Genomic DNA, 27,776 nt, shown 5'->3' with positions numbered 1-27,776 from the left:
CTAATAAAAGTGTCTTAAATGATCGCACAACACCTGTTTGTTTTTAGTGATAAAATAGCCATATGAGCTGGTTAAGTATTCAAATTGTGTATGCAGTTTGCGTTCAGTAGATATTCTCCAAAATGGCGATACGGTGATGCAGAGAGTAAAAGAGTTTAATAAAAAAGTACGAAAAGTTTCTGGACTTTGACAGTGTATTTTACTCAGCAGTCAATGGGACAGTCACAAGCCTACCGGTTTTCATCCAAAATATCTTCAGTTGTGTTCCGAAGACGAACAAAGCTTTTACATGTTTGGAACGACATGGGGTATGCGATTAATGACAAAATTTTCATTTTGGGGTTGAGTAAACCTTTAAATTGTAAGCAATGGATGTGCCCTAGCCAAATAAATCTGCATAATAATAATTTTACTTTGGGATGGGGGGGGGGGGGTGTACTATTCATTATTATTCACAGGTATTCATATATCATACATCATTACACGTGAAGAAATGTAAAGTTACTAAGACCCACAAATATATACAATAGCAACATTTTCACAGGATTTACCTTTACTGGCAGGTTTCTGATGAAAGAATGTTCACCTAAAATACATTTGAACTATACTGGTTAATATTGCTGAACAAATTAAGTTTGAAAATAGCATAATTCAAGTTAATTTTCCCAAGGGAACATGGCCTCTTAAGATTTTTAGCTGAGTCAACTAAATAGGTTGTACAGTTCCACTTGCATATTACATGTGCTTTGTGGTGAACTTGTAAACAAAGCAACCTATTAGTTTTTTTTTTTTTTTTTTGTGAATTAGATTCAGAAGTTTCTTTTTCAGCTGCATGAGAGTTGGGAAACAGCTGAAATGTCTCTTGAGCTAAAAAAAAAAAGCTGAAAGTGTCTTGTAGACTGGTTTTCATATTCCATTCCCATCTAATCATTTGAAGTATAAAGCTAAAGAGCACATTATAGCAGGGAGTCATAGTCAATAGAACAATGAAATGCATTAGGGACTAAATGAACATGTACCACTGTTCTTATACTGGCTGTAGAGTCGTCCTCAAAACCAAGACACAGCTATGTGCCTAAAGTGCTCTCCACTCCGTTTAGAGCACAAGTTATCACTCATCCAGCTTTTCCTAAAGCCGAGATCACACTACAGGAGTTTTACAATCATAACCGATTTGAAATCTGGTTGCAGCACATGAATAAGGAGAATCTTTGCAGATTATCTTCCCTCAAATATTAAACATGCACACACTACAAGATTTGAACATCGAGGCACATAACACACTGCAAGATCATTAAGATTATAATGCCAGAGGGAGCGCCTCACGTCTCACATAGCAGATCTGGAGCATTCTTACTCTGCCAATAATAACAACAAAGCAGCAAGTCAGGTGGCTAACCTGTTGGATGCAGCCAATATCATTGCTTCAACAAATATTATGTAGACTATGAAAAATTAGCTAAAGGGTAATGGAAAAAAGTGATTCAAATGGAGATTCAGTCTAAATCAAGCACTGAATTATTTGGCAAGGTAAAACAGTCCCCTGGCCTGAAGGCAGAGAACAAGTAAATAAAATAAAATAAATCATATTTTATTTTAATCTGAAAGCATTTCTCTCATATTTTTTAGATCAATTAAGATGTACATTAATAAAAATAATACACAATTATACTACTTTTTGTGACAATGAGCATTTACTCATACTGGACACTTATTGTTAATCCTTTTTGGCATTGTCAACATTCTACTAATATGCATTTTCTTTTTTCAACATTAATTAGATTAATTTTGAGTATCTTGTGTAAAGTAATCTAAGTCTGCATTTAATCATCAGTTAGCTTAGGTAGGTGCGCACACATTCCTACTATCAAGAATGATTTTATAAGCACAGGACTCTGTGACGAATTGTTTATGTTCCTCATTAGTAAATTAGCGTCCATAAGATGATTGATTTGTTGCATATTTAGCCCTCTAGAAATATGTTTCATAAAATTACGGTCTAATTACTTGATTTGTTCTTATACTATTGTGTCCTTATATTCTTTAACCGTCGTACCTAACACCTTCAGCCATAATGACTATATTCACAACACGTAGCCTACCTTATTGCCTAATTATTTTACTTGCTGAATGAGTTACATTTTGCCGCGTAGTTTGCTTGTGCTGGAGCTGGTTTAACCGTGGCAAGTCTTATGTAAGAACTAGTACAAAATCAGCACATGGTTCCCTAAATTAAAACGACACTCATGTGTCAGCTGTGGGCGGATCTATCGGACTTCCCTGTGCTGTCGCTTTCGATTGTAGCGTAATTAGCAGCTGTACGTGCGCAGCGGTTTACTTCGACCTGTCTGAGGGACTGACAGTGATCCAGCGGCGCACTGAAAACCTGCTCGATCCAGTCCCTGCAGATCACACCATGAGTGTCAGCTCAAGACGGAGCAACGGGGAAGACCTCGACGAGCTGGAGTCAGTCAGGTGAACCAGCACTCCGTTTCTTTCTTGACCTACTTGGACCTGTCTGAAAGCATGTTTACAACTCATGAAATAATAATAATAGGCTATCCTTTACCAGACAGAGAGCACATAATCTCAGTTAAGCGCAATAACCATACACTTTTTTTTTTAAGCTCCCCAAAATTAAGTTTGTGTATTAATCACCGATCCTCGTTTCATGACCTACATTTGTTTGTGAAAGTAGTTTATCATATTGTTTTACAGTGTTATACGCAAATGTTAAAATGAAAAAAAAAAACTGCATAAGTTTATGAAAAGCAAAAGATAGTGTTGTTGTTTATTTGATTTGTAGCTACACCTGTTTGTTGTTAAATAGCGGTGTCAGCGAAAGAATGAGGAAATACTTCTATCAATGTAGCCTACTCATCTATTGTGAATGAAAGGCTTGAAGAAAACTGATTGCTCATTCACTTTTATATAAATCAACTTTTTTGTTGTTGTTAAAAGGTAACATAGCAAAACAAACGTAGCCTAAAGCATTATTTTTCAGTGTACATTTAATTTTTATAGTAATTAAACAGAGGCTTTTACAAAATCCCACAAATCTCAATATTATGGGAGGCCTTTTGAGGCGAAACTCATTGAAAACTTGTGATACACACTGAAACACTTGTGCGTACAAGTGAATCACTTGCGATACACACTGAAAACCTTGCGATACACACTGAAACACTTGCAATACTCACTGAAACACTTGCAATACTCACTGAAACACTTGCAATACTCACTGAAACACTTGCAATACTCACTGAAACACTTGCAATACTCACTGAAACACTTGCAATACTCACTGAAACACTTGCGATACACACTGAAACACTTGCAATACACACTGAAACACTTGTGCGTACAAGTGAATCACTTGCGATACACACTGAAAACCTTGCGATACACACTGAAACACTTGCAATACTCACTGAAACACTTGCAATACTCACTGAAACACTTGCAATACTCACTGAAACACTTGCAATACTCACTGAAACACTTGCAATACTCACTGAAACACTTGCGATACACACTGAAACACTTGCAATACACACTGAAACACTTGTGCGTACAAGTGAATCACTTGCGATACACACTGAAAACCTTGCGATACACACTGAAACACTTGCAATACTCACTGAAACACTTGCAATACTCACTGAAACACTTGCGATACACACTGAAACACTTGTGCGTACAAGTGAATCACTATATATCTTTGCAAATATATGAAAGACATGCAGTTACATAGAAACTCTTTGCATATACCCTGTAATCGCCCACGTACTGTTGTGCCTGCACAAAGACTGCACTTTTAAACATTCTCGCGTGTGAGAGAGCATAAACATTTTCAGTGTGTCCGGAAGTCATTTCATTGCAACAGGAAGTTATAGCTCAAATATTCTCCACGTATATGGCTCCTTCCAAACTTGTTTAAAAAATGAGGTATTTGTTGTTATTCTTTACACTAGGCTTTTTCGTATGTGATCACTCGTGTGTTATTGCCAATTCAGATTTTTTTTTTTTTTTTTTTTCTTTCCCGTGTCCTTCGGTTCATTTAGTCAGAATATATGAGGAGAATATTTGAGCTTTAACTTCCAGTTAGTGGGTTTAATTGTATTTATGTAAAAAAAAAAGATTTTTTTTTTTATTTTTATTTTATATTATTATTATTTTTTTCTCACGTTTTGAAAGGGTAAACTCTGGTTCACACTCCAATACAGTAGGTGGCGATAATGCACCTAACTTTGGTGCTACCCAACATAAAACCGAAGAAGTAGTATAACAAGGGTTTCAGTGTGTATCGCAAGTGTTTCAGTGTGTATCGCAAGTTTTCAATGGGTTTCACCTCAAACGGCCTCACCCCAAAAGAAGCCTGTTTTAGGACCAATATGTTAATTCATTCGATCGTTCGTTAAGTTGTTTGTTTAAAATTGCGACATTATTTTCATGACCTCTAAGCACTTTCACGTCAATAATAATTACGGTAATGCATGTGGATGTTTTACACTCGACTATCAAAGGACTGTTGAAACAGTCATGAGAATCATCCCATCCATAAATTAGGTTTTACAACAAATATTGTTAGAACATGTACATAGTTGACCATTTTAATAGCTTATTTTATTTATTGATTTATTTTGCATTACAATAAAATTAACCCCATAACATTATGCTTAGGACATTACTATTATGTTGGCATAATGACAGACAAACACCATATCAATACCGCTGTTCTGTAATATCATTCTATTAAACCGTAAATCATGGTGCTGTGTACATCTTTCTTGAAATTCATAATAATGGATTTCCATTTAAGTAAAATATGCAAATGACGTGTCAGCTTTTTTTTAAGAGAAATCATTCCTGTGCATCAATATATGATACACATATCCGTTGTGTTGTCTGACCCAGATTCCCATTTCCAAAAAAGCTGTCTGGTAACAATTTGACCTGGTGTAAAACTGCCCCATTCTGTTTCTTTCTGTAGCTGGTATCATTATGATTTGTCCCGGCATGCAGCTGAAGCTCTTCTCCTTTCGAATGGGGTGGATGGGAGTTTTTTACTCAGAAACAGCAACAAAGGACTTGACTGCTTTGCTTTGTCTGTTCGGTAAGAAATGTCCACTGCTGACAAAAGTTTATAAGCAAATTATTATGATATTAAAGTGCAGTATGCTCAGACACTCCATTCAATTTATGGAAAAATGTATGCAAGTGTGCCTAGGACAATAGACATGATAATAAGTTAATGTAAAAACATGTAATAAGTAAAGACTTGGTAGACTTAGTTGAAAACAGTGAAGCTGAATTTTCAGCATCATTACTCCAGTCTTCAGTGTCACATGATCCTTTAGAAAGCATGCTGACATACTGATTTGCTGCTCAATAAACATTTTCTATTGTTATCAATGTAGAAAATAGTAATATGTACGTTTTTCAGGATACTTTGGTGAATAGAAAGTTTAAAAGAACTAGATCCATTTAAAATAGAAATGTTTTGAACATTATACATATTTTTGCTGTCAATTTTGATCAATTAATTGCATCCTTGCTAAATAAAAATAGTAATTTCTTTGAAATCTTACTGACCCTAAACATTTGAATGGTAGTGTATATATACAGTATATACATATTTAATACTGTAAGTGAACTTATCTGACCTTAAGTTATTTGCAGCAATATAGGCCCTTGACATTTCTAAAATGATTTTCCCTCTGACCTTTTATTAAGCAAGCAAGTTAAAAAGTAAAATGGTGAACCAATATGGTTTTTGTTAGTCCTCTAATTTTTCCATTTCTCTTATTTTCTGTGGTTATTTAGATTACTTTAAGTTTTTCAGTTCCCCCTTTTCAATGTATCCGCTGTAAACTTCACTTTGTTTTGTGTCTTTAAAGTAAAGCTACTTTTTCTGACTCCTACTGAAATATATAGAATCTGATTCACAAAAGCCATGAGGCAGTAACCTGCCTGGTCATTGTGACTCTGACCCATGCTTAAATGCCTCGATTTTTGGCAGCTCATTAATAGAGTGTGACCTGTAGAAATAATCAACTGCCTATTTCAATACAACTAGGTATGGTATCGCTTTTATACAACAGTTCTATAAACAAGTTAACAATGAACAATAATGAGAGTTCAGACACCGCAAGACATCACTTCCTCACTGCTTTTATATCTCCAAACTCCTTTAGAGCAAAGGATTCAGTGAAACACTTTCATGTCCGGAGGCAGTTTGGCAAATATTCCTTTGGCTTCAATGAATTTCCTTTCCTTCAGGATTTTTGCAGTCACCTTGCCAATCAGCCGCTGCTAGGCAGTGACACAGGTTAGCAATATTTACAGTTCACAATCTGCTTTTGTACATTTCTTTGGTACAATGACCCTGTTTCCTGTTTGTAACCAAGGAAACCTGATAGTGCTACGGTTTCCATACCCACGGCAGGTGGAAGAACCGTCCATTTATGAGACTGTGTGTGTGCATACGGCCATGCAGACAGGTCGACATGAAAACGACCTAGTGCCTAATGCTCCATCAGTAAGTAAAGTGACATTATACAGACCTACACACACACACACACACACACACACATATATTTGAAAGTGTAAAGTTGAAAGTCTTTTTATATTGTCAACAGCTTGGCACTAAAGAAGGTTATCTGGTTAAACAAGGAGCTATCATCAAGGTATGGTTACATACAGTAGGTTACTATATCAATATATACTTGTTTAAAAAATTAAACCAGGGTTTGCAGTAAATGTCAGGTAAATTATAACTGGGTTAAACTAGTTCTAGAGCAAACCTTGACCTAGTTTTGTTGGCTTCATGGGTTCATCTTCATTTATTTTCTGGGCAGAACTGGAAGCAGAGATGGTTCACACTGAATAGAAATGAACTTAAATATTTTAAAGAAAAGATGGTAGGTCTGTGTATTTTGTTCAGTGAGATTTATAATTAGATCAGAATTATTAAAGTTGATTATTTACCTCACAAAAAAATCTCTCCTCAGTTTGTAGAGCCAATACGAACCCTGGATCTGACGGAGTGCTCTGCTGTTCAGTTTGATTACAGTCAGGAGAGGGTTAACTGCTTCTGGTGAGGGATTTATAATATGGTCATAATTCAAGAAACCTACATTATGCAAGGTTTTCTTTTTTGGCAAAATTCACGATTTAAGAATATCAACTTCCTTAAATTGAAACTGTAATTACAGTTACAATCCTTTATCCTGTTGGCTGCAGAGATATTTTAGTATCATTGATATACAGTTTTTGAATTAGATTTTATTTTTATATTTTTTTACATTTGTTCTTATATTTTAAGTTTGACATTCTCTCTAAAATGTCTATATTGTTATTTTACTACTTAGACTTAAACTAAATGAAATAAATAAAAAAAAAATTATATTTTGTATATTTGTATTTTTTTATGGTTTTATTTTTAGTCAATAATAATAACCCTGGTTTACTGCTGTAGTTCAACTTCAGAAATGTAATCAACGAGGCCAGTTCATTTCTGAATTTCTCTATGACGAACGGCAGTTAAGAATTTCACTCGTAATAGAGATGCCTTTCAAATGTTTCATTCAATTACAAAAGCAAAGTAAAAAAAAAGTAAGACCCTTTTCTGTTGTGCTATACTTGATATCCTGTAGTTTTTACATCTGAAACTTCTGCAATTAGCCAACCATAAAATTATTGTCTATTTTTGGCAACTGAGCTGGCGTATCTGCAGCATTCAAGTGCCTGACAGCTTACAGTTCCTGTGCACACTAAATCAGCATCACAGACAATCTGCAAAGCATGGATCAAAATTCACATTGTCCGTATACAAACTGAGAAGTAATAATAGGAAGTAATTACAATTTATATCAAAATCCTAATATTCTGTTGTGTGTGTGTGTATGTATGTATGTATGTATGTATGTGTGTATATATATATATATATATATATATTGTGTGTCTGGTATTTACCTATATGTAAGTGATTCTGAGTAATGAGGAAGTGAAGTCAGAAACTCCTATACATGGACTTCCTCCTACCCACATATTTTCCGACCCATGCTCATGCTTCAGCCTTTTATTTCAAAATACATCTCATTATTAAGATTTAGAATATTTTTGTCTTTCTTATAGTCTGGTGTTCCCAGAGAGGACGTTTTATTTGTGTGCAAAATCTGGTGCTGAGGCAGATGAATGGATTAAAATACTGCGATGGAAACTGGTAAGAGGACCCAAAAGTTAAAAATGAAAGGACAGTCACTATGAATAATCAATGTACGTAATAGTTAACAAATCAAATAGAATATATTCTTTCTTGTAGAAATAAATTAATCTGACTACACTTTACCAGTCTAATCATACTGCAAATATATTTGTCTGTCTGTTGTTCTTATCTCTAATGGTGATTACCCTGCATTTCCAGTCACAGATAAAGAAAGGATGATGATGTTCAACGTGGAGAGAAGTTGTAGCGGAGCAATGCGAGCTGTATACATTTAAATACTAGTATATACAGAGGATACATCAACTGCATCTGATGCTCTGTGATCTTGGCATCACGGTTGTACAACTGGTCACACCTAAAATATCTTTTGGTCAATGAATAACAGGTTTTTACATAGAAGAAAAGCACAGTTCCAAGGCACCATGCTATTGTGCTTTATAAAGCTATCTGAAGACGGTGCACTACCAGTATTGAGATTATAATTGACAAGTTTTTTTTTTTTCTGTGAGTTTGTTCTCCTCATTCTTCTCCAACCCCAAGTTAAGCAGTGTGTCTGCTTTCAAACATATGTACATTCCCCCTTATATACATGTTTGCAATTTTGTTTGTCGAATCCTTTGGATGCAATAAGCTTTTTCCAGAATAGAGAGCTGCTGTAATTACATATTTTTGTAGGCCAACTTTTTTAAAGCTTAAATATAGTCACTGGAATTAAAAATCCAAATGTAGGCTATAAGCAAACAACACCAGTTAAGAGTTATTAGAATATCTCACAGGAGTGGGATTATATACACTACATGACAAGGTGATGTGAATGCAGACTAGTGATTAGATGAGTCTCCTTGTTTTGCTTAATAATGTTTTCAACCTTTGTAGACCAAAATGTAAAAAGAAAAAAAAAAAATAACCACAAACCTTGTTTCAGACTTGAGCTCACACTCAAAAATCTTCAGGATGATGGAACTGAAAGTGATAAAATGCCAACTTGCTACTGGGTTTAAGGCTACAAAAATACTTAATACCTGCAGCACTCAATAGACCACCAAAGTATAATTATAATAAAATGATAAATTCCCTAAGTAGCAGTTCTTCTCTAATGTGGTGTTAACTAAAAATGAACATGTACATAATGCCTGTTTTCAAACCAAGATTGTAAAAATGTATTAATAAAGCCAATAAATAAAATCTATTTTTGTAAACCAAAGCTTTAGACAAATTTATTAATTAGGAGACAAAGAGGAGCAGGGTACACACATAAACATAAACGACATACAGCATCAAGACCATCCAACATTACGTATGTACATATGTGTGTAGGGACTAGAACAAAGAGGCATCAAGACATCCGACTCTCTTATCCTCGTCCAAATGCCTAATGGTACAGAGATGAATAACTGCTAAGCTACTTCCACCACCTGCCTAAGTTCTTCAATCAGAGGAACTAGTTCCTTCTCAAGACTGAAGATCAAACCTAAATATGAAAAATGTTTATGTTATTATAATGAACATACAATTAAAGCATCTCAGTGGTTTTTGTACTACCTGTGGAGACTCACCTGTGTTAGCGTTACTACTTGCGATAAAACTTATGACTAAGGGTAATCGATTAAACTGTACAATCTGTGAAGGAAATGCATAACAGAACATATTAAAACCAGATATCAAGAAACCTTAACTAGCAGTAAGTCAAACGTTCTTTGATTTGTGTAAAGAAAGTACCTGGTATGTGTTATAGTAACAAATTATGCTCTTATTTTTGGACAAGCCCAGCTTGCTGCCCTGGTCAGTCGCCAACGCAAAGGTGGACAGGAACGCCGGCCGCAGGGCATATTCAGGAGCATTGTCATTGGCAACTAAAAGGGAAAACAAGCCAAATCTCAGATAATGCTTCAAGAGATAAATAAACAGACCTGGATGTCAGAGGTGATGCTGTTACCTTTGATCACAGGGACTCCATCTCTATCCGTCACCACTATTGCATGGAGTCCTTCAACACTGATGATGGAGAGAAATAATCAGTTACTACTCCCAATGCAAAATTAAGAAAACTTGTGTAAAATGCAAGACAAGTTGTTTTACCTCGGCAGTTGTTTATACAAATAACTCCTCAGATTCTGTAATAATTAAATCAAACGCATTAAGAACGCAACGCATCCAAGAAAACGTAAGCAAATGCATTACAAATATACTCACATCTGCCATATTCATTAGATTGACTATGTAGCTCGCCTGCTGCACCCTGTATCAAAAAGAGTAAAAAACGAGGAGGAAATTACATGAAATTACATCTCATTGTCATCTCATCGTCTCGTTTCTAACTACTAACATGTCTAATCTAGTACATTTTTTATAAATGGAGTACACGTTTGTTTAAAGCATAATACGCAAAATTACCTTCAATTTAACCCAGGTTTATAAAAAGTTCCTGATTTGTTTATGTGCGATCATCACATGACAGGGAACCAAAACACAAGCCGTTTCCGTGTACGTTACGTAATATCCGTTCTAACGTCACGTCCAAGGAGAATCCGTGCGAACACGGTCATCTAGTGGTTCATGTTGGAGTTGCTGTTTCTCTCAATGAAGGTATTTGAGGTTTGGAGATTAGTAAAGCGAGTTGATCTTTAGCCCTTTATATGTGCGATGTTTATAATCATAACACGTGGATTATAATGAAAGAAAAAGTTCAAAATCACATTATGTAGCCTATGTACGTAAGTTAGTGATATCTTAGCCTTTTCTTTCCTTATTCCTTAGTTTTGTTTATTTAGCCATAAGCTTTGAATTTTATTTCAAAATGAATAAATGAATTAGATTCTCTGAGAATAAAAAATCTAAATAAAATCTTGCACCACGGTGTTCTTAGTAATGAATGTTGTTTAAAAATCTCAAAATAATCAGATCACTAAGGTGTTACAGGTCTAACAATCTGGTATCCCTTCTGCACCACATTATGAAATGTTTGGTGAAAAATATTTCTTTATTGACATCGATGACCCCATTGATAACCTTTAACATCCATGGACCTTTCCATTGCACACGAATCTTCATAGTGCAAAAATGTTCCTCACACTAAGAAGAAGAAGAAAATGGTTCTTTTGAGAACTTTTCACTGAAAGATTCTTTGGGGAACCAAAAATGGTTATTAATGGCATCGCTGCGAAATCCCCTTTTGGAACCTTTACTTTTAGGTGTGTTTTAAAACTAATCATCATATTTTTATCTGTTTTAGTTTGTGACAAACAAGCTACTTTACTTATAGTATTATTGGGTCCCTCAAGATAACAAGCTCCACTTTATATTAAACAAGTTGTTTATCCCAAACTTGACATTCTTGAAATAAAAAAATTAAAAATGCTGTAGGAAATGTTTCATTTATCTGTATTACACACAATCCTGGTTTTGCTTATCAATATATTACTGCACTTTTCTTATTTCAAAAACTGAAATATATAAGTGCACTCCACGTTCCAAGAAAGCTTTTCTGTGGCAGAGAATGAAAAGCTTTCATGTGAGGATTAGTACAGAAACAACGGTTTCTTCAGTCCTCACAAACCAAGCGCAAAACATAATTAGAGAACATAATCCAGGCCAATGCTTTTCCAGCCCTTCATTCCCACAATCACTCCGTAACCTTCTACATCCACTAAGCACACACACACACACACACACACACACACAGTTTCATGAGCTGCTTCTAGTTATGAAGAGGAGAGTCTGGATTCTTTCAAGCCCCATAATTTTGTTTGAACAGATGTGAATGTAAGTCTGAGTGGTATACATATATGATTATTTGTGACAAAGAGATGGCATCTGGATTCCCGAACGCTTCTGCCGAGAACGTATATGGTGAAAAGAGCGCCTTCACACAAACTGAACACAATATTGTTGCTGCATACCTCATAACCGCAGGTAAAGAGCAGTGTGTGTGTGTGTGTGTGTACTCAGTGTTTTTGATGTAAGCAGTTAGCTAAAAATGTACTGACACTTTTAAATAATTTAATATTATCCAGATTTTTAGTTAGCATCTAAGAGAAATGTCTTTGAGGCCTATGATTAGATTCAGCACAATGTTTTTAAGCATTCCTTGAAACTGACATTTACAGATTCAGCCAAGCATGTGAGGTAACTAACCAGCAGGGGTGTGTGTGTAAAATGGAAAACTGAGAACGGAAAATGTTTTAAATGGACTGAAATATGGGGTGGGGTATGATAACCAAATCTGTCGACTTTTTTAAAAGGTTTTATCTAATGAAAAATTAGCTTTATTTAATGAAAATTAAATAAATAATTATGTATTTATTTAATATTATTTATTTATTTATAAACTTTTTTTTCCTTCTTGGGCCTGAAATGAAGGAAATTTGGTTAATATTGATAATTAAACAATATTTTACTAAATGTGCTTTTGTAAAGATTACAATAAAACCACTAGTAGGTGGCAGCAAGCCCCTGTTTTGATAAATGATTTATTGAATTTTCAAATCAAATGTCAAATCAAGTTCAAAATGGCTAATTCAATTAGATATGTCTGAATGGGCCGTAGAATCACTGGTTCACTTGATTCATTCAAAAACTGTTTAATTCAAGGAGCACTGTTGTATAAAATTAATAGCACGTTTGTGCTCGTGCATGTAGGCCTACTGATATTTAGAAAAGAACATTGCTTGTGCAATAAAAACAAAAACATAAAAACTCATACATGGGTATTTTTTCTTTCATTGCTTGAATTATAAGGTTATTTTACCTGTATTCTAATATTCTTCATCGCACAGTGAATAATTTTGGACTCTCTCGAGACTTGTTTTTGTTTGGTTTTTGCAAGATCATTCCTCACAGTTACACATACAGCATAGATAATTTTAACATTTCGTTTGCATTATGTTTAACATAATACACACTATTAATCCAGAGGCGATGGATTTAATGAGGGGATGCTTTTTGTGTCATTTTTTTTTTTCAACCGGGGGATGCCATCCCCCTGCAATACGAGCTCTGTATATTTGTGTGAGAAAACGTCTGTGTGTGTTCACAGATGTCTTAACCTCCTGTTCTCCCTGTCTGTGTCTTTCTCTCTGGTGGCAGGAGTGGTCAGTCTGTCTAGTAACATCGTGGTTCTGCTGATGTTTGTGAAGTTCAGGGAGTTGCGTACCGCCACGAATGCTATCATTATCAATCTGGCTTTCACTGACATTGGTGTAGCTGGGATTGGTTACCCCATGTCAGCAGCCTCAGACCTGCACGGGAGCTGGAAATTTGGTTACACAGGCTGCCAGGTGTGCATAAACCAACATACCAATAAACACAAAGTCATTCTGATTGTATAATTAAGCAATATTGTGAATATAATTATAGCTAAAGAGCATTTTTGGGTATTAATAAATATTAATTATCTGCCTAGGTCTGCTACTTTTTTTTACATGATGTAAACAACAACAGAACTTGTTGTCTCTTTTATAGATCTATGCTGCCTTGAACATATTCTTTGGAATGGCTAGTATTGGACTGCTCACTGTGGTTGCCATTGACCGATACCTTTCCATATGTCGACCTGACATAGGTATGCTATTCATATCACTTGAATGAAATATGAATCACTAAGGACTGTCATTTGTGTTAATTTCTTTACTCAGAGACGGGTCAAATGCATTAGGAAATCTATTAATGAGTGTTTGTTACAGGACAGAAGCTGACAACAGTATCATACACGCTTATAATTGTGGCTGCTTGGCTGAATGCTGTGTTTTGGTCATCTATGCCCATCGTTGGTTGGGCAGGATATGCTCCCGATCCCACAGGAGCCACCTGCACCATCAACTGGAGGAACAATGACACGTGAGTCAAGAATGCTATTACAGGCTCGACAGACCCTTTTTATCAGTTTTAACATTCTGTAAAGCTTTTCTCCAGAGATTGTGAATTTTAAAAGTGGAGTGGGGATTACCAGTGGGACTAATCCTGTCTGGTTTCAGATCTTTTGTGTCCTACACAATGACTGTGATCACTGTCAACTTCATCATTCCTCTGGCAGTCATGTTCTACTGCTACTACAACGTCTCAGTTACTGTGAAGAGATACACAGCCAGTAACTGCCTAGACAGCGTCAACATAGATTGGTCAGATCAGATGGACGTTACCAAGGTAGTACCAGCAGTATTATTATGTATTTTGTATTTAATCTAATTTTATTTATATAAATATGACCTAGACAGTTAATTGAATTTACACTGGAATAAAATAAAATATAAAAATGATGTGTAAAAATATAATCTTAAACTTAAAAAATAAGTAAAGGAAAAAATAAATAAATAAATAATAATAATAATAATACAATTAAATTAGAAATGCCGACTTGGCAACTAAATAAATCAAGTTTAAGTACTAAAATTAGGTATAAAATAAAAATATATATAAATAAAAATATAAATGAAAACGATACAAATTTTTAAAAGGTCAAAAGTACATAACAAAAACTACTAAACAAGCTGAAATGAAAACTTAATTACAAATATTAATAAAATATATGACTAAAATAACACTGCTTGACAGGTCTTGTGTCCTTTCTGGTTCAGTTTGACCCGAATGCTCCTTTATTTTTCAACAGATGTCCATTATAATGATAGTGATGTTCCTGGCTGCCTGGTCTCCATATTCAATTGTGTGTTTGTGGGCATCATTTGGTGACCCCCAAAAGATTCCAGCTCCAATGGCCATAATTGCCCCACTCTTTGCCAAGTCCTCCACCTTTTACAATCCTTGCATCTATGTCATCGCCAACAAGAAGTAAGGCCTCCTCGTCCCACTTTTGTTGCGATACGCCACTTTGTTTCCTTTTCTTTTTTTACTAATTAGTTGTATTTGTTGACTGCAGGTTCAGGAGAGCCATCATTGGAATGTTACGATGTCAAACACGACAGAGAATCACTATCAGCAACCAGCTTCCAATGACGGCATCATCTGCGCCACTCTACCCCTAAACGATGAGACGATCAGAACATTCATAAAACATCAGCACTGGGCGCTTTCTGTCTGCTCCAATGTTTAAACACTGCTAGGCCTCAATTACTTTAAAGTTTCATACAAATGCAAAGTGCCCTTTTACCATGAATGTCCTTCCTTCAACTGACATTGACTTCCTTTGACCTTATTGTTCAGTGTAGTCTGATAATATTTAGTCTGATGCTTGTTACACTGTGTTCAGTCTACTGCAAATCCTGTGAAATTGATGTTGTTGATACTGTATTCACGTAAAATGTTTTAATTTGAATAAAATAATTCCACTGTGATTTACCTTTAAGATTTCTATCGTATATAAAAGGCTGGAAGACACATGACTTTTTAAATCAGAACAGGCATCACACACTCGCCGACTTTGTAAATGGTTACAGAGAAAAACTGGGCATCATACATTAAATGACAAACAACAAACTCCTGCAAAAAACACCATGATAAATGAAAATACCGTCATGTCAACACGTTTGACATCTTCTGGGTGAACAGAATCAAAGTCTGAAGCTAAAAAACTGTGCCTGTCATATACTACATAATATTTAGTGAAATCTGTCATTTCTGACTGCCCAAAACATGCAAAATGATTTTCAAAACTTGTCCGAATAGAGGTAAAAAATCTGTGTAAATGCAGTTATGTGGTGTATTCCAGCCCTTAGTCTTCTAAGAAAAAACAACAAGAATATTTTGAGAACATTCTTTTATTGAAGTTCCTGAAAAATGTCATAACACAAGAATGTATGCATCCTTTAAGACATTTATTTCACATTTAAAAAAGAATTAACATAATGATTAATGGACACATTAAATAGAGAATGTACAATCGCTAAAAATTTGTAATGCCTAGTTCCAAAGAGAATCTATGTTCATTTAACTGTCATGCCAACAGAATTCAAGACTATTCTGTAATAAGAGTGTTTTTAATTGTGGCTCTTAAGTAGAATTTTTTTTCAAGCTGCCCTGAGCAATTCATTGACAAATTTAGTGGGGGTGGTAAAATTGTTCCGATGCTGGCTCATTACAGCACTAGTTCTCCTGCTCCACATTGTTATCCAGCCAGACTCGGATCTCATTCATGTTCCGATTCATCCATTCAATGTTGTTCTTCACAGTCTCTAATGCCTGCTTTCTGGGCATCTCACCTGCTCCTGCATTCGGATGAAGTGCAAAAAAGTGCTCCATCTAAAAAGAGACCAACTTATGTTAAAGTGAAAACATTGTAAAAAGGAATATTACAAAGGCAAAACCAAGTAGTAAGTTCTGAGCACAGCCTTTGTTTCTCACCTTCCACAGCTGCAGATCAGTGTTGAATGTACTAGTAATTCTGGAGGGGAGGCGGCCCAAGTTTCTGTCATTAATGGTGTATCTAAAACAGACATGACATCATATATCCCGTTATGACATTCTCAAAGGGAAGGCTGATTTTCTTCAACTGTTAGATGAACTAACCTGTTCACTAGGTAATCCCAGTTGAGCGTGACCCAGTCCCAGGCCATGGTTTTGCCAAGTGGGTTTCGAGATACATACTGCACTAAAGTAAAAACATCTTGACTCCTCACAATGCTTTCATTTTTAGCAGCTTCAAGTAACCTGTTACAAAAGCAAGACATTTGAATAAAGGAATAATCGAGTGCTAGTTTATATCTACAAAGAGGTCAGGGAAGAGGGAGTTTACCTATGAAGGAGAGTGTTATCTTCTACTGAAGCCAGGCCGTAGAGCAGCTTGTCTTTCTCCTGGGCAAGAGTGGCAGAGATATACTTGCGGAACATGATTTCCCAGCTCTGCACTGATCCTGACTTCTTCATCCCGTATCGGTACACCAGCAACCGTAAATTGACATCCACACTGCTGCTCCCCAATCAGATAAAGAGCCTCTTCAATACACACATTCTGATTGGACCGCTGGAGGTATTTATGTATGAATGTAATTACCTAATTGTTCCATCGATCCATTTATTGAAAATGTCATAGGCTTGGTTGAGAGCTTCCTGGTCATCCATCTGACATGCAATGCCCAAAACTGTCTCTCTCAGCAGCCTGTACATGAAAAAACAACAATAATAAAAATACTACAATATTCAACTTTTTCATTTAACTTTATCAAATTGTTTTGATTTTTTTTTAATTTAATTAATAGAGAATCCAAAACAGAATTTTAGTGAGGACACAGGAAAGCTATTTAGAACACACACTCTCTCTCATACACACACACACACACACACACACACACACACACACACACACACACACATATATATATATATATATATATATATATAATCCATAATAAACCATACATCAGTGGAAAGCTTATTTATTCAGCTTTCAGATGATGTATAAATCTGAAAGCTGAATAAATAAGCTTTCCACTGATGTGTGGTTTATAAGAATTGAACAATATTTGGCATAGATGCAACTATTTGAAAATCTGGAATCGGAGGGTGCAAAAAATCTAAATACTGAGAAAATCGCCTTTTAAATTTGATCAAATGATTTCTTAGCAATGCATAATACTAATCAAAAATTAAGTTTTGATATATTTAAGGTAGGAAATTTACAAAAATATCTTCATGGAACATGATCTTTACTTAATAGCCTAATGATTTTGGGCATTAAAGAAAAATCTATAATTTTGACCCATACAATGTTTTTTTGGCTATTGCTAAAAATATACCCCAGTGACTTAAGAGTAAGACTTGTTTTGTGGTCCAGGGTCACACAGACACACACACACACGCACACACACACACACACAGACACACAAACACACACACACACACAAACACACACACACACACAAACACACACACACACACACACACAATGAATATATGTATCCTCGGCCTGCTGTCGGAAAGGTTTTGTAGTTATTTCTGCCCCCCCAAAAAAGAAAATCTCACTGCTGTGTTTGCGTCCCCTCATCATTCCACCCAAGCTCTTTGGATATCTTCTGCACATGATCACCGAAGAGTTTCTAAACAGAGATGACGTGAAACAAACCTTTTGAGTAACAAAAAATATAAAACAGGAACTTCTGGCTAACATTTATATAAAGAATATCAGCTATAAATCTCACATATAACATTGTACATCATAAATTGGGTTATTTTCTTGCATTGAGGTATACTGAATACTTTGGGATCCAACCTGGAATTTACGGTACAGCACTCTATCATCAGCCAACATGTCTCTCACATAGGAGATGGAAGAAGATACTTTATCCCACACAATATACTCAGTTTCATTGGCCAGATATCTTGTTAAGTTGAAGGCATTTCCATAATCGACAATATCTGCCCTGTTAATATAAAACAAAATGCAGCATTTTTCTCATGACTTCATCATCATTACTTTATGTTCTCCACTATAACCATAAAAAGCTGTGTTATGCAAAATCATTTCACATTTATTTTTTTTGCCTGTCATCAAGTCAAGATTGAAAGCATATGCTTTCTGCAGCTGGAAGGTGTTCGTACTAACTCACCGTCCAAATGCAAAAACATCATCAATGTAGCTGCTTCGGTCAGTTGCATTATACACCTAGAAAAGATGAGCATTATGTGAGTTATTATGTTTTATTACACAGCTCTCTGCAATACTTGATCCTGATTGGTCAATCTCTCTCTCTCTCTCTCTCTCTCTCTCTCTCTCTCTCTCTCTTTTTTTTGATCAAATATTTTTTCCTGATTGGTCAATCTCGATATTACAACTCTGTTGTCCTGGTTACTGTCATTTAATTCAAACCCCAAACATAATTAGCAGCACCCCATATACAATTCTATAATATTCCAGAATATTTTTTATATATTGCATCTGTATCTTTATATCTGTGTTTCACAGCAGAATACATGCAGCATCGGGATAAAGCGAGAAAGACGATTCAACGAATCAACAGAAGCATTCAATGAAAACAAACAGTACGGAGGCTCTGGTTCTGCATACAAGTAAAATTGTAAAATATTGAATAGATATATAATAGATTATCAGTAGGAGTGATTTACATTATAGGATTCTGTTCTTTTTTTTTGGAGCTACAGTTCTGTTACTTAGTTCTGTCAGAGAAATTTATATGAATAATAATACCTGATGATTTACAGAGAGTTGCTCGGCAATAGCGCTCCACACATAGTCATGGTGGTTTACTCGGTAAAAGCCCATGTGGTCTTTGTTGACTTTGATGAGACCATCGCTAACGGGGGAGTATCCAGCAATTACTACCTCTAATTAAACACAGGCCAATGACAGAAATTACACAGAAGAACAGTAGGCTAAAATAACTGATTCCTCAATGCCCCCCCAAAAAAATAAAATAAAAATAAAATCTGAGCACTTGTTTACCTGTTTCTCCCTTGTCAAATTGGAAAGAGGCACTTTTGGAGTCAAGTGTGCTCCATTTAACAGGAATGGTCCATTTGTAGCTGTGGGACAAGAGATAAAACATCTGGGTGAACTAAATAAGAATTCAGTTCAGAATTCAGGTCATTATCTGTGTTCCTTCCTGTGAAGAATAATCAGGGGAATTATTATTTGTCATCGTGTTAAAAGATACCAGAGCAGTGCTTTTCAACTTGTCGGCAGTGAATAAACGATGGGTTTCAGATCTGTTCTGATTTCAGACAGTAAGGATAAACCAACCTTAAATTGTGAAGAATTCAGAAAGCAAAATAAATGGACTTATCTACTTTTAAAAATGAGCACAAAAGCACTTTCCTTGTGTTTAGTTCTTGACGTCAAAGGGTGTGCTTTTGATTAAACAGTATTGTGGTGCAAATTCACCTGTCACTTGGCAGCATGGATAATTCAATTTATGCATTTTGCTAATGTGTGCATGGCATGTATGCTAATTTTATTTAGCAAAATGTCGGGCCTATTTGGTTCATGGTAAAATGACTGATTTTCAGTATTTGATTCCATTGATATTTTCATTGCGTGGCACAATCAGACTAACCCCAGGGGAGTGCTGGGCAGGCTGTGGTCCGCATTGGGGTCCAGGAGAAACCTGGTCTGGGTGAGTTTAGCTTCAGTGTCTGTGTTGGTCAGATTGAGCACAGGATATCCCATCTGCTTGGTCCATGTGTCCATGATATCTGCCACAGGTACCCCACTCTCCTATGACCCAAGGGAGATGTATATTGCCAGTCTCCATACAATATTTACAATATTTCAGATTTTATAAAATGCTTTTGAAAGAAGTCTCTTGTGCTCACAAAGGCTAGATTTATTTGATTGCATTACAGTAAAAAGAGGAATATTGTAAAATATTTGTGTAAACTGTGTTACACTATCGTTTAAATGTCATATGATTATTTACAGAAATTAATAAAAAAGGAATTAATACTTAATAAAAAGTAAGTTGATAGTAAAAAGTGACAGTAAAATATATGTTGTAAAAATTTTCTTTCACATAAATCCTATTCTTTTGAACTTTATATTCATCAAAGAATGCTCTGAATACAAAATAATACAGAGCAAAACTGTTTTCAACATTGATAATAATAACAAGTGGGCAACAATAATAACTTATAACAACTGAGCACCAAATGATTTCTGAAGGACCATGTGACACTGAAGTCTGGAGTAATGGATGCTGAAAATTACGCTATGATAATAATAATAATAATAATAATACAGTTAATACATTAGTGATCAAATTGGGCAAAACATTAAAATGCCAATGTATGCTCAATAAAAGATATTTACATCAGCCAAGGCCTTCCAAAAGTCTGTAGTCTTTGCATTCTGGAATTGGTAGTTTTTTAGATATCGCTGTAGTGAAAAAAGCAAGAAAGAAAGGGGTCTTATTTTCACAGCATCACATGTTTAATATGTAACTTTGGAGTCATTTTGGAAAATATATGTAAAAAGCAAGGCGTCTTACTCGACATCCATCCCTAAATGTGTCACGGCCAAGCAAGTCCTCCAGCATTCGTAAAATAGAAGCGCCCTACAGTAGAACGACATCACAATTATTGATTCATAGCCAATAGATAAGAAAGATTAACAACAACACTAGGTTAAGCATCACTGACTTAACCATACCTTGTTATATGAGATTGCATCAAACACAGATGTGATCTCAGCAGGGCTGGAAACATCCACGATAATAGGATGGGACGAGAGAAGAGCATCATCAACCATGACAGGAAATACATCATTGATTAGCATGATGTCACGCTGAAAACACACAAGGTCAATTGGCATAAACATGATGTCCAGCCTGAATTTAACTGAATGGTTTCACAGAGATATTGCCTATTTATGAATACATTTGAATGATTGGGGCATATGCTCACCATTCCCCAGTCGGGCTCGGCTTCTTCCACTCCCACATACTCAAAAAAGCTGGCAAAGCCCTCGTTCAACCACAGGTCGTCCCACCAGTCCATAGTCACAATATTTCCAAACCACTGCAAATTAAAGTCAAAACAGTTCCTTGAACGGTAGACCCCAATACCTCATGCTTATTCAGCCCTATACTGTTCCGGGAATACTGCTCCTTTCATAAAATGTGTTCATTCTAGGAAAAAGGCATTTGTACATCTTGTACTATTTTGTTTTTAAAGGTCATTTTGTTCGTTTGGATTCAAACTGTGTCCAACAACCTTGGACCTAGCCATAAAAAGATAATCTTATCAGTGAGCAATATGACTGCAGTGATTATCCTAAAAACCATAACTGTAATGGATGCTTCTGAGAAAGTGCAATATGTAACTATGTGATAATAATCTTTATGGCAATCATATCATATATTTCTCTCTTGGCCTTGTTACTGTAAATGGATCTGAAACATTCATCCTCTTTGAGTGAAAATGCAGGAAACCGTAAAATGAGATGCATGCTCAGCACAGGGTGTTCTGCCAATTTGTTTCTGACATGTGACTGATGATGTACTGTATACTCGATTGTCCTTGCTTTGTGTAGTGTCCTGGACAGAGCACCTGTTCCACCCATTTCAGCACTGCTGCATGCTATGAATGATATCTAAGCTGCAGTCTGGATATAGTACAGGAAATTAAAAAATCATAACTGTTCCTTATTCACTAATCAGATGTGTAATAGGGTTAGTAACCTGGTGAACAAGCTCATGCGCAATGACACTGGCCACTCGCTGTTTGTTGATTGAGGAGGACTCGTTCTTATCGAACAGCAGGTTGGTTTCTCTGTAAGTGATCAAGCCCCAGTTCTCCATTGCTCCTGTCCCAAAGTCTGGGATTGCTATCTTATCTGCAACAGAGACAGAATATATCCAATGTTCTTTTGTCACAATAATCGTGGCATAGATAAACAAGATATGAATCAGTGGATAAGATATGATGTAAATCACGAATCCGTGTCTTTTTTTATGAGATCGTGATGTGTAGTACAGCTGCTTCAAACTGTATAAGGGTCAATGACAAATAAGAGTGTCTGCTAATTTACCAAGTTTCTCTATAGAATATTCCATGTCAAAATACTCCTCAAAGTAATCAAATATAATCCTGGTGACATCTGCAGCATATTCAGCGGTTGAGATCTGCAAAGGCTGAGCATAGATCCGTAACTGTCAGGAGGGAGAGGAGATGAATAATGAAAATCCACAGAGGTTCCATTATACTGATTGTCAGGAACTATTTGAGCAAATTCTGGATTCAACAGAACAAACATTGAAAAAAAGTGCTTACTGGTATATTTCTCTTCGAGGTCCGCTCCACATAGTGGAACTGGTGAACCGCAAAACATACCAGATAGGTACTCATCTTTACTGATTTTTTAAAGGATGTTTTTGTCTTTTGGTCCGAAACTTTTTCTATGTTCTGTGAAAGAGAGTTTTAGGAGTTACACTTAACATCTATCAACTGAATAGAAAGTAAGCATATAAATGCAACCAGACCTCATTTACCAGAGCTGTAAGTAAAACCACACATAACGCATAACATACAAGCAGACTGATGGTTCAAGCCACACTTTGAAACCTTCAGTAACTGTTTTGAAGGCTCAAACAGTAAGGCAACGTACCTCCATAGGCATGTTGGACAGCGCTTCATAAGCACTGTCATGGGTGATGGAGATTGTGTAGGTGGCCTTTTTGTTGGGCTCATCAAAACAGGGGAAAGATTTACGAGCGTCAGTGGGTTCATGGTCTGTTGCAGCGATTTTCCTGTAAAACATCAGAGAGGGGTTCATAAAACTCAACTTGTGGTTTATATTTACCTCAGTAACCTCATGTGGGGAAATTCCAACCACATTTTCATTAGCATCTAACCAAGTTTGATTACAACTAAATTAAACTCACTGTCAGCTCTATGTGTGTGCAACAAAATTAAATTTGGTGGCCTGTGAAATTTTGTCCAAGTGCTTTAAAACAAAGTATAATGTAATAAAAAAATGATATTGATAAACATAATCTATTTATATGTGGTGTGAGTCATATATATATGACATATATATGATTAATATAATATAATATCGTGCGCTTGTTTAGCAGCTCAGATCTGAACCTGAAACACAACAGAATATAGCAGTAACAGAGCTTAAAACCATGTTACTTCATGAATAAATAAGCTTTAGCAGATGTAGATCTCTCATTCTTGGCACCTCTCAGCTTTCGTTCCAGTCAGTTCGGTGCATTTGTTATAATTTCACACCATCCCCAAATCAGATAATATATAATGACCCCACTGATGGCTAGATTCCTACATCAACAAAAATACTACCTCTAGGGAGTGCGTTTGAATATGTTGCATCAGAATCAGTTGCACATAGAGAAATAAAAGGGAACAGCTTGGCTTTAAAATAAATGTTCAAATGTAGCATTGTTAAATACTTGTAATCTTATTGGGATTTTCCAACATTTTGATATCTCCCTCAGAGACTATAATATATCTTATAATATATATATTTTCTCTGTGGAGCAGAGTTCTCAGATCATCTTAATCAAACTTTGGGCTACATTCAGACATTCATTTCCTGTGTAATCTGTTTCCTATCAAATCAGAGGAGCTAAGCTGTAATGATTTGAAAATTTAGATAAAAAAGACTAAGGCAAGACATTTCTGGGACATGTCGTAATATGGTAAAAGGACATTTGCATTAGTGGGTTCTGACTGTTGAAGCTAAATATCAAGTACATCGGGAAGTTTATCCTCTGAAACATTAAAATAACTTGGTTAATATCTGAAATTATGAGTGCAACCGTAAAAGGTCACTTGTAGTTCAGATAGATAACGTCTACTACTCATATTGGTCAACATATTTGTAATCAGGCCAGGTCACCTAAAGTCTATGGCAACAAAGTTTTGTAGTACAAGAGTGATGATTTTACAGATTGGTAATGGATGGGAAGCTCTGGAACTGTAAAATATTTTTATCTAAGTGCCTAGATATGATAGCAAAAAAACCACACAAAAAAAACAATACACCTCATCAGGTCATCCATTAAACACTGGGCAGGGTTGTAAAATAATGTAGTAACAGTAATTTAATACAATACACATGATTCATTTGTGGAATTTGTATCTAACTTGAGTAGAGCTAAAACTGATTACTACAATAATTGTTTTATAAAGGAAATTATACTTTTTACTTTTTAATACTTTTTAAATTAACTTTTACAGCCAATGATCAATCAGCTTAAAGAAGAAACATTGGACAAAGAAAAAGATGGACAAACTTGACTAAATTATGATTGTATAAATAACTCCACTTCTGTGCAAACTTTGGGGTCAGTAAGCTTCTTTTGTTGTTGTTAAGAAATGCCTTCACTTTTGATTAATTTAATGCATCCATATTAAATAAAATCATTAAAGGCATTTATAATAACCATCAAAATATTAAGCACCCCGCCGTTTCCAACTGATAATATTAAGAAATGTTTCTTGAGCATCGAATTTGCTTATGATTTCTGAAGGATCATGTGACACAGGAGTAACGATGCTTCACCATCACAGGAATAAAACGGTAATATATTCAAATAGAAACAGTATTTTTACGTCAAATGATATGTTAATATTATGTTTTTACTGTATTTTTGATCAAATAATTGCCTTGGTAAGCATAAGAGACTTATTTAAAAAATCTAAACAAATGGTATTGTGACAGTGCACACACTTTCAAGAACAATTTCTCAGTACTTTTCAAACCTATTATTGTGCATACTGACTAATTACATACCAAAAATACATTTCTACAATATAGATGACTTGACGCTTACTTGGTAACTGCATTCTCCTGATACGTGGTCCTGTAGAAACCAACCAGAGAGCCGTTGAGCCAGCCCTGGAAGTGTAGAGTGAGGACGTAGTGCTCGCCTGGGCCAGTGACACTCAGCTGCTCGGCCGCCTCCACCACTACATACTCCTGCGGCTTGTACTCAAAGCATTCCTTCACCTGGACAGAGGTCAAGCCGGATGGGCCGCTGCGCTGCAGAGAGGGCACCACAGTGACAAAAGTATCTCGAATGTGGAGCCACAGGTGCTGACTGGGCTGTGTCAGGGTCAGATGGATGGACACGCTCCCGGTGTAGATGTCTGTGTCGAGGTCAGGCTCCATGTGCAGGTCATAATGGAAGGGTACCATGTAGTCAGGTAAGCGGAAGTTGTTCCACCCACCATTTGTGTTGTCGGATGGTTTGCAGGGACCCCGGTCATCTGGCGGCACTGTAGGTAATGGTGTTGTGGGTAATGGTGTTGGTTTGGGTTCCTTTTCGGATGAGGAGGTCTTCTGGCTCAAACCAACTCCGAGCCCCACAGCAACACCTGTCACGATGACACAGGCGCAGATGATAGCAGCATGCTTGCCTCGGATAAAGTACCGCTTTTCCTTCTTTTCGAACTCCAGGCTTTCCATGGCGAGAGAGTCAGAATGTGTACAGAACACTCAAAGTTCAGAAAGTCAGAACACTCTCTCCCTGTGAACCCAGACACACGCACACACACACAAACACACACACACACTCTTTCCTTACACTTCCTTTTGCCTCCAAAGAGAGAAAACAGCTGTGTCTGGATTCCCAAATGTGTGGACATATGCAGACCCGCACACACTCACGCAGGGCAGCCTGCGGGAGGCACAGAGGTTAAAGCAGGAGGAGGTTAAGTTTCACCACCGTCTAAAAAATTGCTCTGATCTCTGTAAGGTCACGGCCACGCAGTTGTCAAACGTCTATAGTGTGAGGTGATCCTTAAGCTGTACTGTGGAAAGTCCTCACTCACCAAATCCCATGCTGACTGAGGTGATGCAGGGAACAGGGACTGAATTTGTACCGCCCTTCAGTTAAACATAAATCAAAATGTTAATCAGCAGTCAGAGAGGAATGATCACAAACAAGTTATCATGAGGAGAGGAAGGGGCTTATGGGAGTGATCTGGGGAATGTTACGAAATTGTGGCAATTTAAGTGGCTAAAGAAACTAGATTCTGGATTGAAACTTTAAATTATGAACAACTGTCACTTGTCATTTCTTTCTAATTATTACTCAATTCCTGAGTGTAAATCTTATATACATCATTTTCTTTTCAATGTATGAAGGGCCAAAAATAAAACTTGATGGTCTGAAAGTATAATGTTCCAATAAATCCAACCATATTTTCATAAAATGTATATATATTAAAATAAAATCCACATTTCAAGGCACAAACAAAACAAAACCAAACGTGTTTATTGTATCCGCTTCAGTGTGTGAATTTTACATCAAAGTGAATTCAATAAATTGAAAGTAAAAATTTGGATAATTATGTTTTGGTCATCTGAGCTAGATGTTACTATTTAGTGTGATGATAATCAGGTGTGAGTTTGAAAACCATCACAAAAATGGACTATTGCAATTGCGCTTAGTGTTTTGGGGCTGCTCAGGGCAAATTCTTAATAAAACCACAGAGTTTCTCAACATGGATATGGTGTAATATTTTACTGGAGTAGACCTAACAGGATTTCTTTTATAAGAGTGCTGGAATGTAGATATGAAAGGCTTAGTTAAATCAGTTATCATCAATGTACAAAAGGCATATTAGTTATCATAATCATATATCATTTGTTATCATCAGTTTGTGCGAAAGTTTTCTGGTAAATATAAAATAATAATGAAGGGTATGGTGTTAAGCCGCGTTTCCACCGAAATTACCCAGAACACCACTGCCTCCTTTCGTTTTCACGTTTTCATTTACACATATTAATGGCCACAGAAATGTAGTTCAGTGAAATGTTTAGCCTACATTTCAATGAAACAAAATATTATATCAAACAGTATTGCCTCTTTTTATTTTCATTTTAACATACTAATAGATTAATTGAATAAAGACCAAAGATAACCTGTTTGATTTATCCAAAGTGAATTATATCTTATGTTTATGTCAGAAGGACTAGCCGAGTTGAGACTGCTCTCATTGTTAAACATGAGCACTGAGGTCGTGGAGCTGATCGTCTCCGAAATTTGGCGGAACACATTTTTAAATCGGCACTGTCTTTATAAATCACCCCACAGATTTGAGTTTTGAACTACGGTGCCTCGGAGATGACATGGTCGGTTCATACAGTGGCCACGACATAACTACATTCTCGCAT

The 27,776-nt window shown here is 36.0% G+C and overlaps 4 protein-coding genes across 4 annotated transcripts; 2 read left to right on the top strand and 2 right to left on the bottom strand.

The window, feature by feature from the left end:
• Positions 1-2,261: 2,261 nt before the first annotated feature.
• LOC132157190 (dual adapter for phosphotyrosine and 3-phosphotyrosine and 3-phosphoinositide-like) lies at positions 2,262-8,729 on the top strand. Its single transcript, XM_059566415.1, has 9 exons — positions 2,262-2,475; positions 4,994-5,116; positions 6,198-6,331; positions 6,411-6,541; positions 6,642-6,689; positions 6,861-6,923; positions 7,014-7,099; positions 8,140-8,227; positions 8,429-8,729. The coding sequence occupies exons 1-9, from the start codon at positions 2,417-2,419 to the stop codon at positions 8,447-8,449; spliced, it is 753 nt and encodes a 250-aa protein (XP_059422398.1). The 5' UTR covers positions 2,262-2,416; the 3' UTR covers positions 8,450-8,729.
• Positions 8,730-9,419: 690 nt separating this feature from the next.
• LOC132157191 (ragulator complex protein LAMTOR3) lies at positions 9,420-10,755 on the bottom strand. The gene is made up of 7 exons (XM_059566416.1): positions 10,625-10,755; positions 10,424-10,469; positions 10,310-10,344; positions 10,167-10,225; positions 9,950-10,083; positions 9,787-9,850; positions 9,420-9,701 (listed from the first exon to the last, which is right to left on the bottom strand). Exons 2-7 carry the CDS (start codon positions 10,436-10,438, stop codon positions 9,628-9,630), a joined length of 381 nt encoding a protein of 126 aa, XP_059422399.1. The 5' UTR covers positions 10,439-10,469; positions 10,625-10,755; the 3' UTR covers positions 9,420-9,627.
• A 1,162-nt stretch (positions 10,756-11,917) lies between these two features.
• Positions 11,918-15,516, top strand: rrh (retinal pigment epithelium-derived rhodopsin homolog). Its single transcript, XM_059565536.1, has 7 exons — positions 11,918-12,142; positions 13,316-13,506; positions 13,691-13,790; positions 13,912-14,065; positions 14,203-14,371; positions 14,835-15,013; positions 15,102-15,516. The coding sequence occupies exons 1-7, from the start codon at positions 12,016-12,018 to the stop codon at positions 15,205-15,207; spliced, it is 1,026 nt and encodes a 341-aa protein (XP_059421519.1). The 5' UTR covers positions 11,918-12,015; the 3' UTR covers positions 15,208-15,516.
• A 407-nt stretch (positions 15,517-15,923) lies between these two features.
• On the bottom strand, positions 15,924-26,663 carry enpep (glutamyl aminopeptidase). Its single transcript, XM_059566414.1, has 20 exons — positions 25,429-26,663; positions 23,235-23,376; positions 22,901-23,032; positions 22,659-22,779; positions 22,309-22,463; positions 21,533-21,646; positions 21,279-21,413; positions 21,118-21,183; positions 20,940-21,005; positions 20,188-20,348; positions 19,578-19,657; positions 19,323-19,459; positions 18,724-18,779; positions 18,387-18,537; positions 18,140-18,213; positions 17,172-17,276; positions 16,914-17,087; positions 16,688-16,828; positions 16,523-16,604; positions 15,924-16,420 (listed from the first exon to the last, which is right to left on the bottom strand). Exons 1-20 carry the CDS (start codon positions 26,061-26,063, stop codon positions 16,265-16,267), a joined length of 2,883 nt encoding a protein of 960 aa, XP_059422397.1. The 5' UTR covers positions 26,064-26,663; the 3' UTR covers positions 15,924-16,264.
• Between the last annotated feature and the right edge of the window lie 1,113 nt (positions 26,664-27,776).

The sequence above is a fragment of the Carassius carassius genome, chromosome 14, assembly GCF_963082965.1.
Source record: "Carassius carassius chromosome 14, fCarCar2.1, whole genome shotgun sequence".
NCBI lineage: Eukaryota > Metazoa > Chordata > Actinopteri > Cypriniformes > Cyprinidae > Carassius > Carassius carassius.
This window is presented reverse-complemented; position numbering and strand designations above follow the sequence as displayed.

Coding starts and splice junctions, on each gene's coding strand:
- LOC132157190 (XM_059566415.1), top strand. CDS start 2,417: ATGAGTGTCAGCTCAAGACGGAGCAACGGGGAAGACCTCGACGAGCTG. Junction 2,476..4,993: donor GACGAGCTGGAGTCAGTCAG/GTGAACCAGCAC, acceptor TTCTTTCTGTAG/CTGGTATCATTATGATTTGT. Junction 6,542..6,641: donor TAGTGCCTAATGCTCCATCA/GTAAGTAAAGTG, acceptor TATTGTCAACAG/CTTGGCACTAAAGAAGGTTA.
- LOC132157191 (XM_059566416.1), bottom strand. Junction 10,226..10,309: donor TTGTATAAACAACTGCCGAG/GTAAAACAACTT, acceptor CTCCATCATCAG/TGTTGAAGGACTCCATGCAA. Junction 10,084..10,166: donor TGGAGTCCCTGTGATCAAAG/GTAACAGCATCA, acceptor TTTCCCTTTTAG/TTGCCAATGACAATGCTCCT.
- rrh (XM_059565536.1), top strand. CDS start 12,016: ATGATTATTTGTGACAAAGAGATGGCATCTGGATTCCCGAACGCTTCT. Junction 13,791..13,911: donor CATATGTCGACCTGACATAG/GTATGCTATTCA, acceptor TGTTTGTTACAG/GACAGAAGCTGACAACAGTA. Junction 15,014..15,101: donor TATGTCATCGCCAACAAGAA/GTAAGGCCTCCT, acceptor TGTTGACTGCAG/GTTCAGGAGAGCCATCATTG.
- enpep (XM_059566414.1), bottom strand. CDS start 26,063: ATGGAAAGCCTGGAGTTCGAAAAGAAGGAAAAGCGGTACTTTATCCGA. Junction 21,006..21,117: donor CATTTAGGGATGGATGTCGA/GTAAGACGCCTT, acceptor TTTTCACTACAG/CGATATCTAAAAAACTACCA. Junction 18,214..18,386: donor TGCTGTACCGTAAATTCCAG/GTTGGATCCCAA, acceptor ATCTCTGTTTAG/AAACTCTTCGGTGATCATGT.